Source organism: Scatophagus argus, chromosome 8 (genome assembly GCF_020382885.2).
Source record: "Scatophagus argus isolate fScaArg1 chromosome 8, fScaArg1.pri, whole genome shotgun sequence".
Taxonomy (NCBI): Eukaryota; Metazoa; Chordata; class Actinopteri; family Scatophagidae; genus Scatophagus; species Scatophagus argus.
Window position 1 is genome coordinate 17,383,526 of NC_058500.1, and position 12,282 is coordinate 17,395,807.

At 38.5% G+C, this 12,282-nt stretch overlaps 1 protein-coding gene across 2 annotated transcripts in view; it reads right to left on the reverse strand.

The window, feature by feature from the left end:
• Positions 1–3,268: 3,268 nt before the first annotated feature.
• sema3b (sema domain, immunoglobulin domain (Ig), short basic domain, secreted, (semaphorin) 3B) overlaps positions 3,269–12,282 on the reverse strand; it is a 70,527-nt gene continuing 61,513 nt past the window's right edge. For both annotated transcript variants that reach the window (XM_046396335.1, XM_046396336.1), the window contains exons 10-18: positions 11,543–11,612; positions 11,248–11,392; positions 9,422–9,641; positions 9,217–9,308; positions 9,004–9,045; positions 8,494–8,651; positions 8,318–8,373; positions 7,140–7,279; positions 3,269–6,970 (exon numbers count right to left, since the gene is read on the reverse strand). In XM_046396335.1, coding sequence (XP_046252291.1) covers positions 6,458–6,970; positions 7,140–7,279; positions 8,318–8,373; positions 8,494–8,651; positions 9,004–9,045; positions 9,217–9,308; positions 9,422–9,641; positions 11,248–11,392; positions 11,543–11,612 — 1,436 coding nt within the window. In that variant the 3' untranslated portion in view covers positions 3,269–6,457. The remainder of the gene's footprint in view (positions 6,971–7,139; positions 7,280–8,317; positions 8,374–8,493; positions 8,652–9,003; positions 9,046–9,216; positions 9,309–9,421; positions 9,642–11,247; positions 11,393–11,542; positions 11,613–12,282) is intronic.

A 12,282-nucleotide genomic window follows, 5' to 3' on the forward strand; every position in this document is an offset into this window, starting at 1 on the left:
TTTATTGTAGACATTTGATTTTGATACAAGGAGAACACAATTCCTCAAAGGCCTTGAAAATTTTTTTGCCATATTTTTCTGCTTATGGAATGCTGACACTTTATGGACTACAAGAAGTTTGAATATCATCAAACATATTTTGGGGCATTGTGAGAGTGTATAGTACATTGTGGATATTTACATATAACATTTTGTATCTTTTTACTTTACTAGTTATTACTACATGATAAAGCCACAGTATATTAAAGATTTCACAGTGCTTGTGTAAACTGCAACTACCTTAACTCCCCAAAAAGTCATGTGGATTGAAAGAATAGATGGGGAGTTTGTCCCACCTTTGTAGAGCCAGGATAGCCCACAGTCCTGATTTTGTTGAACACGTGCTGAAGAACTGCTAGCAGTGACAAGTGGATGTAAACAATGGCTGTTCCAAAATGGTGACTACCTTGCACATCCCTGTGCAAAACTGTCTCTTTCATTTAAAAAAAGTATTTTGTTTTTCATATTCTATTGTTCTATCTATTGTTTTCCCATGCATAATATTTCTAGACTTGCTTTTCCATTCTTTGTGTTTTTGATATTTTTTTTTATGATGATTATTCCTATGCAACAGAAGACAAATTCAGCACATATGAAAACCTACTAGGTAATAAACCCCTATTCTGATTCTTTGTATATCATACCCAGAAAGCAAAGTCACAATAATGCATACAATATAAATATAGTCATAAAAAAAAACACAATGTAAAATAAAATAGAGAAACAGAAAAATAATCCTGTCTAGTTAGCCACTTTTACTATGGGATAACCTTCAAGTGGCTTCATATATCTATGTTCAACACAGTACTAAATGGCATGAAAATGTCTTGAAAAAGCCCTATCTCTTTTCATTTGCAACTGCTTAAATGTTGACATGCCAATGTATATAGATGTCATTTGTGCGTGTATGTGTATGTCTTGGGGTCTCAGTGATATCATGTTTTATATAAAAGCCACTGTATGCCAAAGTTGTATTCACCCTGTTATGATACACTCAGCTATATGTGGAAATATGTTTGCTTTGCTCACAGGAGAGGGAGAGGCATCACACACAGATAAGTGCATACACAAGCAGTCAGAGCAGCTGAACTTCTCACATGACTTATATTAATGTGGTGGTCCAATAACTGCATAAGTGATATGAAAGAAATTGCGATATTATTCAATTTGGACAGATAAGCAAATGGAACAAATGATCGTGACAGAAATCTTTCAGGTGTGTTTGTTCTATGACAACACATTGTTTTTTTCACCATGATGTTGCTGATGTTGTGTGTGTTTTAAACTGTTCAAGATGTATTATTAAAACTACATTTTTACAAGACTACTTACATCTCCAAGCCTTAACCATCAAACTGCTCTTTGAAGAAGTAAGAGCGGGAATTTCCTCAAAAGTTAAATCTCAGTCCTCACAAAGATAGAAGTACAAGAACACACAAACACACGTGCACAGAATGGCAAGTGGTACCCAATAAAATCAGCGTACGGAAATGAACCCTCAATTGGGACCCCACGGGCCATTGCAGACCCATTTTAACACACACAAAATGTATAAACAGAAAACTGAAGGCCACTGAAAACACTGGGGAACTAATGGGTTGCCAGTTTGAGTAATATGGGCCCAATTTCATCCTGTGTTTATGACGGGTGACCACATACTTCACTGGTGTGTGTATGTGTGTGTGTGCGCATGTGCGATCGGTGAATACTTAAACATATGTGAATGTTTTCATGTGTAAAGGAATGCAAGTGGCCTCACTTACGTGTGTGTGTGTGTGTGTGTGTGTGTGTGTGTGTGCCTCTTGTTGTATAGTCCTGTGTGGACCTGTGTTCCAGTGCTGACAGGCAGGTCATGATGATATTTGAATGAAGAATGCGGGTCCTAAAGTCAAAGATGGTGACACAGATATACCAGTGGAGGTGGGTGGGGTGAGGGAGAGACAGACGGGAGGGTTTTTATTACCCCATAAGTATAGCTGTATTATATTTGCCATTTTGTTTGAGGGTAAAGGTATTTGCATTTTTTTTTCTTTATTGTTTTCATTTTTAAACTCTGTATGACTTTGAGCACATTAGGAGATGACAAAAGAAACCGTTTTAATTTACCTTTTGTTATGCAGGTTTACATCATCTGTCAAATGATCAAATGGAAAATGTCTGGCAAACCAAACAGAGAATCATTTACATTTGACATAATTTTGTAAATTATTTCCATCAAGAGAATGAAAGAATGAATGTTATTGGATGGGAAAACAGCCGTAGGTAATGGTGAAGTAGTAGGCCTTATCTGCCAGAATTAGTAGATTTTTTTTTTATTAAATCATTGATTTATTCTAAATTGATTTTGTTGTAAACAACATTAAAGATGCACCAGTTAAATAAAAAATAAGACCTGGACCTGCAAAGGCAAAAATAAAGAAAATGAAATAGGGTGAGGGTTAGGGTTAGGGTTAGGGTTTTTCAAAATGAAATAAAACTAACCCTAACCCTAAACTAACCCTAACCCTAAACTAACCCTAACCCTAAATAAAACTACATTCTAACACTGTAGCAAAGTTGTTTTACAGTAATGTATTATACATTAAATTGAAGCACAATACCAGATAAAACCACTGAAAGCTGAGAGAAAACTTTTGATGGAATGAAATAATTAGAAAATTATTATGCTTTGTTCATCACTTTGTATTTGTTTTGCACCCAGCCCACCTGAGAAGGTGGGTGGCGGTTTGTAAAGATGTCAAAAGGCCTTCTGTGGTAGCAGGAGAGTGATCAGCAGCTTTCTGTGGGTCTGTTTGTTGAGCTTTCTTGTTCTGGTTGTTCTCTTGAATGGCTGGACTTCATTTCATTTTTCTCGTGTATTTTGGACTTAAAATCATTACATGACTGCCGCCATGTGGTCATAACACAGATGACATCATTTAGAACACAGAGATGGCAAGAAATGGATTTAGAGTTTAATCAAACTTAATTGAAATGGGGATCTTAATGAAACAAATTCTGTCATGTCATTCTGTCATTCATTCATAAATGACATCTAATGATGGCAGAAATTTGAAAACAGAAATGCAGCACACCCTCACATTGCCCTGGCCATCTTTATTATTATAATGCTGGGTTGTCAGGACTTTTTATTATTATTGACCTTTAAGGAGCCATATTCTGTTATCAATATTCTGGATTTTTATAACCCCTCTTTTTGTCCCCTCTTTATTACAGAACTGATTGGATATTTTATTTTAAAGTAACTGCATATTTTTATTGTGTTAATCAAAAACAATCTGACATAACATTTCACAAAGACCTCTGGGAGTATTACAGTGCACCACATTAACTTTGGCCTTCGACGTTTGAACTTTCACCTACAGACCGTTCTACACACACACACACACACACACACACACACACACACTCCTTTGCCATTATATACAGAGCTCTGCTTTACCCCAAAACAGACACACAATCCACAAGCACACATTTCTCTCTCTCTCTCACTCACACACACATACACATACACAAGCCTCTCCTTGTGAATTATCGTACAGGGGTGCGTCACATCACATGGCATGGGATACAACAGGGGTGGAGGGCTGTGTGAACAACAAAGACGCTAACAGGACACTGCGTTCAGAGGGGGAGCTGTAATGTCCAAAAAGGAGAAAAAAAAAAAAAAAGTCAAGGATGAATCCTTTTCAGCAGAATATTAACAATACAGATGTAAATCTACAATTATAAGAAAAATAAAATTCCACCACAACAGCTTATCTTTGCACATAAATACACAGGAATAATAATAATAATAATAATAATATTCAACATTGTGCTTTCTTTCCCTCGCTCTTTCTTGCCACTGCACCATTGTCAAACGCGTTAGCCACTAACATTGGTCATGCAATTTCAAAAGAGCACAAAACAACTGCGGCCTTAAAAGGGAGACTCAGGCAAATTTGACATCACTACCAATGTAAATCATTTCTTAATAAAGAAAAAGGAGTATACAACTAATAAATTTAATCTCCATTCAGTGAATTAACTAAGTTAGTTCTGTGGTTTAAAGGCAGATTAAATGCAAACGTATGTAGATGGGCAGCATTTTCGGACATTTTAAACTCCTTCTTTTTGCTGTCAATCCTGGATGTGGCGTCACAATAAGTGTCCCTTTTTATAGGAGTCAGTCAGTTCAGTTTAAAGAGTTAATAACATCTCAAAGAGGGTATATAAATAATGACATCTAAAATCCATCCACTGACCTAATTTGTGCCGCCTCCTGTTATTAGTGACTATGGGAATTAATGAAAATACCGCAGCCAAGCTTAGCCAATTTCAGTATATTGAAAATCATTTAACCAATGATACTTCTGAGAATGTGTGGCAGAAGCGCGAAAAACATTAATTTATCTTACAAGGCCAGTTGCGCTCTTTCACATGGATAGACTATGATACAGGTAGGCTCCTCACCTGAGCCTGTAAACACAATAGACACTAGGGGGCAGGCTACAAACACCATGTTAGCACAGACAACAAACAAGGTTTCTTTACAGATAATACACAGAGAGAGATCAGACTAAAGAGAGAGAAGGAAGACCATATTGTCTAATAGGAAGAGATGACATCGATAAGCAGCAGAAGTCAATCGTGTTAATGACTGTAACACTACGTTGAGAAGTGATTCAAACAGTATATGATGTCAGCTGGAAAGTTGCTGTTTGTTTGTTTTTTGCAAACAGTAAAATGCATTGTGGGTGTCACAGGAGAACAGCTTTCTGTGCATTTTACTGTGCTGAATGAGGAGTCGGTGACTCACTCATTTCATATTAATTGCATATATCTCATTATCACAAACAACATATGCAAGAACAGTGTAAAAGAGCAAGGAGTAGAAGTACCACTTAGAGTACAAAAAACTGATAAATATCATGCTCATATATATATGTACTGCACTGTAGCCCAGAAACGTGGGTTGTCATACTACAGTCCACTAATATCTTTCCTCTTCCTCGTCATAGTATTAATGCTTCCCACCCAAACTATCATGTTCATGACATCTCTTTAATGTTAATGCATCATGAAAGTCAGAAATTAAACCAATAAGTAACAAATTTTAGAGTGAAATTTTGGATTACCTCAAAACTGTTTGAATATGAACTCCCGAATACTGATACAATATTTCTGTGTTTAAGATGCCACAAGACGCTAAAACTTGTTCAAATGTAATTCTCGTATTTGCTTTTAGAGGTTGACTTCTTTGTGTTCCAGCTTTGTCTGTGCACTGTACAACATCTCGTCTTTCTGTCACATCATGGAATGCCAGTAGTTTTTCCACTCCTCATTCTCTAGTGGTTTGGACCAGTAACACAATTCAGTCATATCTGCTGAGATATGACTGCACTCTAACCATGACTGCATTGTGTTGTGAGATTTATTTTTGCTGCAACATGTATCTATGTGCCTACGGAAACTGCTATGACACCTAATATATAATATAACCACTTCTGCAACATGCTGATCTGTACCACAGGCTGCCCCACACTGCTGGTATCTCTACATATTCAGTGACTGCATTTTGTAATATGCACACGAAACCATGTGAAAAGTGAGGTTACTGGAAATGAGCACAACAGGAAGTGGATTAATTCATCTGTTTATATAGAAATAATGAAAAAAAATTGTTTGTCTGCATGCTTGTGCAATTGTACCTAGTTAAATGCGTTTCCAGTTAGAGATCATTACTTTCCAGTATATTCCAGTTCTCCATTCCTTCCTATTATGAACCTCACTCTTGTCCGACATTTTTCTACAGTGGTATGAAATCCTCAGGTAAGAAAAGTTGTGAGGAGAATTCGTCCAAAACCTGGGGCTGTTTTTGCTCTGAGTGGTGTAGCAGAGTGGCTGGGAACATTTATCCAGCTACAAACCTTGTGTAGCTGACATGTAGTAGGCAAACTTTAATACCCAACAAACGATATGGTATCACTGCACTGTGATCATCCACCATCCATTTACAGTCAGTGGTAAAGGAATGACAAGCGAGTGTATGTTTTTAATGCACAAAGATAAAGGTAGATTCATTCCCATGTACCTGCTTGTACACTCAACTACATTAACAGAACAGTGTAAAGGGAGCGTGCAGAATCAATATGGTGGGTAAGGCAGTACATGCTAGGGCTGGCCAATGGAACGAGGACTCAAGGATTGGGGTACCATATAGTGGGGGCATCCATAGATAAATATACATAATAGAGGAGGTGCTGTTTGTGTTTGTGTGTGTGTCTGTGCGCACACATGTGTTTTTATGTGTGTGGGTGTATCTGTATGTATGAACACCTCCAGAGTTCATGGTCTCTCAGTCACTTTCGATCATTTGCTTCCTTTCTCCTTGTATCAGTTACTCTTTTCTCCCTGCGCACTTTATTCCAAGGTGTTACTCTCCTGCGCTGCGAGGTGCCCGAGGGTTCGGTTTCCCATCGTGGGTCCGGCGGTTTCTCCCCTTTCTTATCTCCTGAAGATGCTTCCATTTCTTGTTAGCTGGGCGGACAGAAGGGCCCAGAGCTGGGACGTCCTTCCCTGGAGCAGGAAAGCTCTTATCCACTTGGTCAATGCCGGAATTTTTACGTGCCCAAACTTGCTCACAAATCTGATCGACTGTGCTCAGGTTAGGGTGGTCGACCAGCTGCATGAAGTCCCGGTACCAAAACTTTTGATTGGTCATTGGGTGCGCACCTCCACTGCGGGGGTCTAATCGGACAGGGGAATCAGAGGGTAGATTGGAGGTTGAGGAGGATGTGGAAGGTACAACTTCCAAGGTAATGCCCAGTAAGGTTTGCGTGAAGCCATGTTCCATGGCGTGGCACTGGTAGATGCCAATATCTCTCTTTAGGACCCGGCGAATCAGAAGACCTCTGTCTGTCAGGAGGATGCGGTCATCTGGACGCACCTGGAAAATAGAAATAATTTTTATAGAATTATTGGAGCTTAAATAATTGGAACAAGATGGACTGCTGCCATTTTGTCTTCTTGTACAAGTGTGCAAAAAGATAATATTGCATGTTCTTTAATTTGAGATTGGACTGAAAATGGTACTAAAGATCATTGTGGTTTTTTACCTCTTCACGTGGGTTCTGTGGATGTTTCTGAAAGGTCCAGGTGACTTTGGCCTGCAGGGATTTGGGGATACACTCCAAGAAAGTGCTGCTTCCTTCAACTCCATACAGCTTCCTCTCTGCAACACGATACTTATGGTGGTCTGCAGGGGGCAGCAGAGAAAAGGACATTAACAGTGTACTGTAATTCAGACATTTGCTCACCATTGACAATTAAGTACCAGGCAAGTATGGAAAAGGTCATTACTTTGATACAGTTTTGTGATTCAGACGATTAAATTATAAAATGGTTACTGGGACTTGGGTCTTGGTACTACTGGAAAATGCAACCTACATTAGTTATTATAGAAATGTAATGACAGAGTCTTGGTCAGTGTGGCTGCTGATGAGATAATTGATTACAATCACACATAATAGCAGCATACTGTAGAGCACTGCTGAATACCCACTGGTACTTAAAGATGATTTGAACATTCAGTAACATGTCAACACTAACAAGGACTCTTCTAATCCTAGCAATGCTTGGTCATGTATGCTCCCAGAGTGATAGGGTACAGACACTGATCTTTTCTCATTACTGTGCCTCAGATCTTAATCTTAGCTATAAGTGGGAGTACATCTATGGAAACATTTACGAAATCATAAGACTTTAAAAACATAATTATAACAAACAAGAGCTCAGTTTGGTCAGAATAAGACCAATTTATTTTACTGAACAGCTTGTTGAGGAAACACTGGTGTACAAGCTGCTTAACTACTTTGGGGCCATGTCACTCTCATCAGAGACAATTACTCTGACCTTCATTAGTTTTACACAACCAGGCTTGCATGCCACATGATGTAATCGTATTACTCAGGAACTCCTTCAGTGTGAGTGATTAGTTGGATTCAGTTATGTGGCAGAAAGACGGGTAGCAACAGAATGCTCACATTGTCATCTGTGGGGACACAAGTCAAAAGGGGTGAAGGGTGGAAGGGATTGGGATTTTTGGCACAAGGGAAGTTAGTTGTCAAATGCAGAGAGTCTTTGTGAGTCAGAGCAGGATCAAAATGAGGCTTTGTTCTTTTTTATTGAAATATACCTCTCTGCAACACTCAACTTGTAAAACTGGTCACAGCTACCAGAGCTTTCAAGCTTTCATTTTAAGAACCAAGACAAAACAATAGTTTTTGAATAATACCTCCAGAACATAGGGTGTTGGGGTCACCGTTCCTTACGTCTTGGCGACGGAAACGTCTGCAAAATGTTGTTAAATTATTTTAATATACTTGCAAAAACAGTAGTTTCATTGTGTTTTTCTTGCTCAGTATAACGAATGATCATATGGTGTGTATCATTAGTGTTTGTATCACAAACCTCTTGGTGTTTGGCAGGTAGCGAGTACAGGATGTTCCATCCCAGGCACAGTACGGGTCTCTGGCCAGGCAGCACTCAGCACAGGCCTTCCCATACACACTGCAGCGGTGAAGGGGAACCTGGGCAATGCCTGTGTCTGATCCCACATACAACTGTTGCTGTGAGGACACAGAGTGGAGGGACAAGTTTTAAAAGAAGACTGTACCCATATCAGAGTAAAAACCTCTTAACCATGATCATCCAGCTTCCTGTGTCCATGATAATTCTTGCAATGTCTTATGCCTTATGATGTTTCAGTGTTGATGTATACATGATAAAAATGTTCCAAAATTTGGGTCAGCAGAATTGTAGAACATACAGATCAACTTCAGTGTTGATCCAAATCTGGAATTACCATTATAAGACAATTGTTGTTTTTATGAAAATCAAGAGAACAACTTAGCCATGCAAAGATTAATATTCTCTTAAAAAGAAGGTTTATTTCCTTAGTTAATTATAAAACAAACATACCCGTTTTGAGGAGATCTGCATGTTGATGATGGATGAAGCATCCTGAAGAGAAAAGAAAGTACAGCAGAAACTATAAGCATATTATATATAAAATAAATTAGGATTATTATAGAAAGACAATTTAAAATACATGACTAGCCACGTATGTTCACTCAGTATATGTCAAAACATAAGTGCTTATATCTATAAGAAATTAGCTTTATCATTTCGTACTTTGAAGACCTCCAGCTCTTCCAGTAGAAGTTCCTCCATGTTGTTCCAGCTCTCCTTGGGGACATTGATTACCTTTAGTACTGTCCCTTTGTCTGAAATCAGAGATGGAGTCCAACATGTTACTTTTCATATATTGCTGAATTATTTTCATGTTTAAATACTGTCAGGTAAAGTCAGGAGTTATAATTGACAATAAGTAATTCACCTGTGCCGATAAACATGACGTCATACTGCCCGTCAGCAGCGCTGACTCTGTCCACAGCAATCTGTGTGAAGCTGTAGTCCACATTAGTTCTGACAAAGATGGGCCGTCGGCTCATAGGGTAGACGGGGTTATACATCAAAGGATGGTGACGTGCAAACTGTATCACATCGTCTGGGAAACCCTTCGTGGACTCAAAACTGCCAAATGTCTTGCTGGGACACTAATGAAAGGCAATTAAGAGAAGAGAATTCATACTGCAGCATATGTTTCTTCTTTAAATAAGCCTGACAAAGTAGATAAAGAACATATGAGATACAGCACAAATAAAATACTGGCAAATGGCTGCTGCTTACATTTAGAGGCAAACTCTCATTTGTAGTTATAGTGCAGATGTAGTTTTGGTTCCATTGTGGTTAAAAAAACTCACTAAATTCCAACAAGGCCACAACATGGTGTAAGTAATCTGGACCAGAAACAAACTCTGTATATACTGGCATCATTAAAATTGAAAAACATTTTTGTCCCAGGAACCTGTAAATGTATGTATTGCATGTTTCATATTTATAAAAGGATTTACCCACTAACCAGCAATTCAAAGTACTTTAATAATCCACTAATCTACTTCTACTGTAAGGGATTTGTTATAGCTCTGCAGAACAGGACTGGCATGTACTCAGAGACTCTTTTCCATGTTTGGACTCAAATATCATCCATCATGACTCAGATTATATTTGTTGGGCACTTTTTTGTCAGTTCTGCATGAAAACTGCCATAAAATGTTTGCCTTATCAAAGCCACGGCCCATCAGTCCACAGTGAAGTGATTAGCATACAGTATGACGGGGTCAGAAGGATATAGGAGAGTCCAGCCTACCTCTCTATAGCTCCATTCTTCATTCAAGGATACTAAATTCATTGAAAATGTGTGGTAGCATCAAGCAATTTTTACATTTTTGAAAGTGAACACATTTTGATCTAGTTTTTCATACACTTAATCTGCTTTCCATGCAGTTTTGCACAATTAACTTGTAAACATGATTGTGTTTTTATTTAATTTGATTTGTTTTGCTAATTTTACAACCCAGTCAGTTGACAATGGCATGTGAAAGGGTTTACTCAGGGTTTACTGTTGGTCAAATACCTTCATTATTCTGCACAAATACAGAGCAGAATGTTCTGCTATGGCAGTAACAACTAAAGCTCTGCATTACAAATCCTGCTGATGCTACACATTTGTGCTTAGTAAGTAAGAGCTCAATAAGTCATATTGATTAGGAGGACCGTGGAGAGCTTTTGGATGAAATGAGACCTAATGCTGAGCACTACAAGTGTATAAGACTTAAATCACAAGAATATTATATGACATGAATGTATTCATATTTAGGCAGTGAAGTATTCCATTAATCTTGCATTAATAATTTGATTTAAGTCAATGTTATGTATTATACAGTGTTTACTGAAGTGAAAGTAAGGTTAAAAAAAGGTGGTTCAATGTGAAGTCAGTTTTAACTTAATCTACTTTATATATTGTTTTGGAATTTCATCTACAACGTCATATTTTAAGCTCATTGTGTTTTGTGTTTAAAAACTGAATTTACAAAGCAGTTAGTCACTATGGCCATCTTATAGTGTATTGTAGTGTATGTGCTGAATGTTGATGAGTGAGGACAATGTTTTGATCTAAAATGTAATGGCATAAAATGTAAATACCCAGTAAAGTGCAAGTACCTCAGAACTGTTCTTAAATAGCATCCTCCTGTAAATATACTTTTCATTGGAGTTAGAAACCCTTGAAAATGCTTTAAGGATGGGCTTTTACAAACATACCATTCCTGGGCGGGGATAGGGGACTTTTCCCTGGAAGGGGACCCACTGATAATTGGGCCCCTCTTTGTGAGCAAAGGGCCCCAGGAAGGCCCGCCGGATGTCATTCATGGAGTATAGACACACAGCTGAGCCTTTAAATACACTGCTGCTGGGGGAAAGGGGGAGCTGGGTTAGAAATATCAAAACACACACATAGCACACACAGATATGAGCTCTCTATTTTTCTGTCCTTTCTCTCTCTTTTGCGCGCGCACACACACACACATACATTTGCACAACACGAATGAACTCTGACCTGGAAGTAGAAAACACAGTGTAGACCAGAGGGTTCTTTCTGTCCCTCGTCTGCAGCAGGAACACATCGCCTGAGGATGGACACACATATACTCAGTTCAGGTGGTTGTAGTCCAGAGGTCAAAGGTTGGGAGAAAGATAAGCAAAGCCCTATGGGCATGTCTAACTACTCTAAAGAGACATTTCACTAATAACTGAGGGTCATGACATGGAGCAAATTCCATTACAGCAAACAGTAGTAATGTGGTGTAGGTATTTCGGTAAAATAACATCAACATCAACAGGGGTAAAAGGATTCGGCCTCAGGTATGGTCAGAAAACTCTTGGTCAAGGGACTCATTGTTCATATTAGGGAATGCCATGACCGGATTTAGCCTAAGGTAGGGTTAGGATTTGGACAAATTTACCCACCTAGCTCAGTGTTCACTGTGTCACAAGATAAGACAGATCATATTACTGGCCATGTACAGATTAGAGGAATCAATCCAAAAAAATCTTGAGAGCTGAGACTGCTGCAGCTGCTGTGCAAACCACATGACTGGAGGTTTGGTATTTCTCATGAGATGCAAGATTTTCACATGTTGACTGTTTTAATCATAAATTCTGCATTGTTTTCATAGTTCAATGATTCCTCCACCTCAAATTAAAGGGAGATGTATTTAAGTGCAATAAGCTTTCTCTTGGTCTGACTGTTTGCTAGGTTACTAGTAGGCTTATCAGTGATTCTTTTCTGGCATGGCA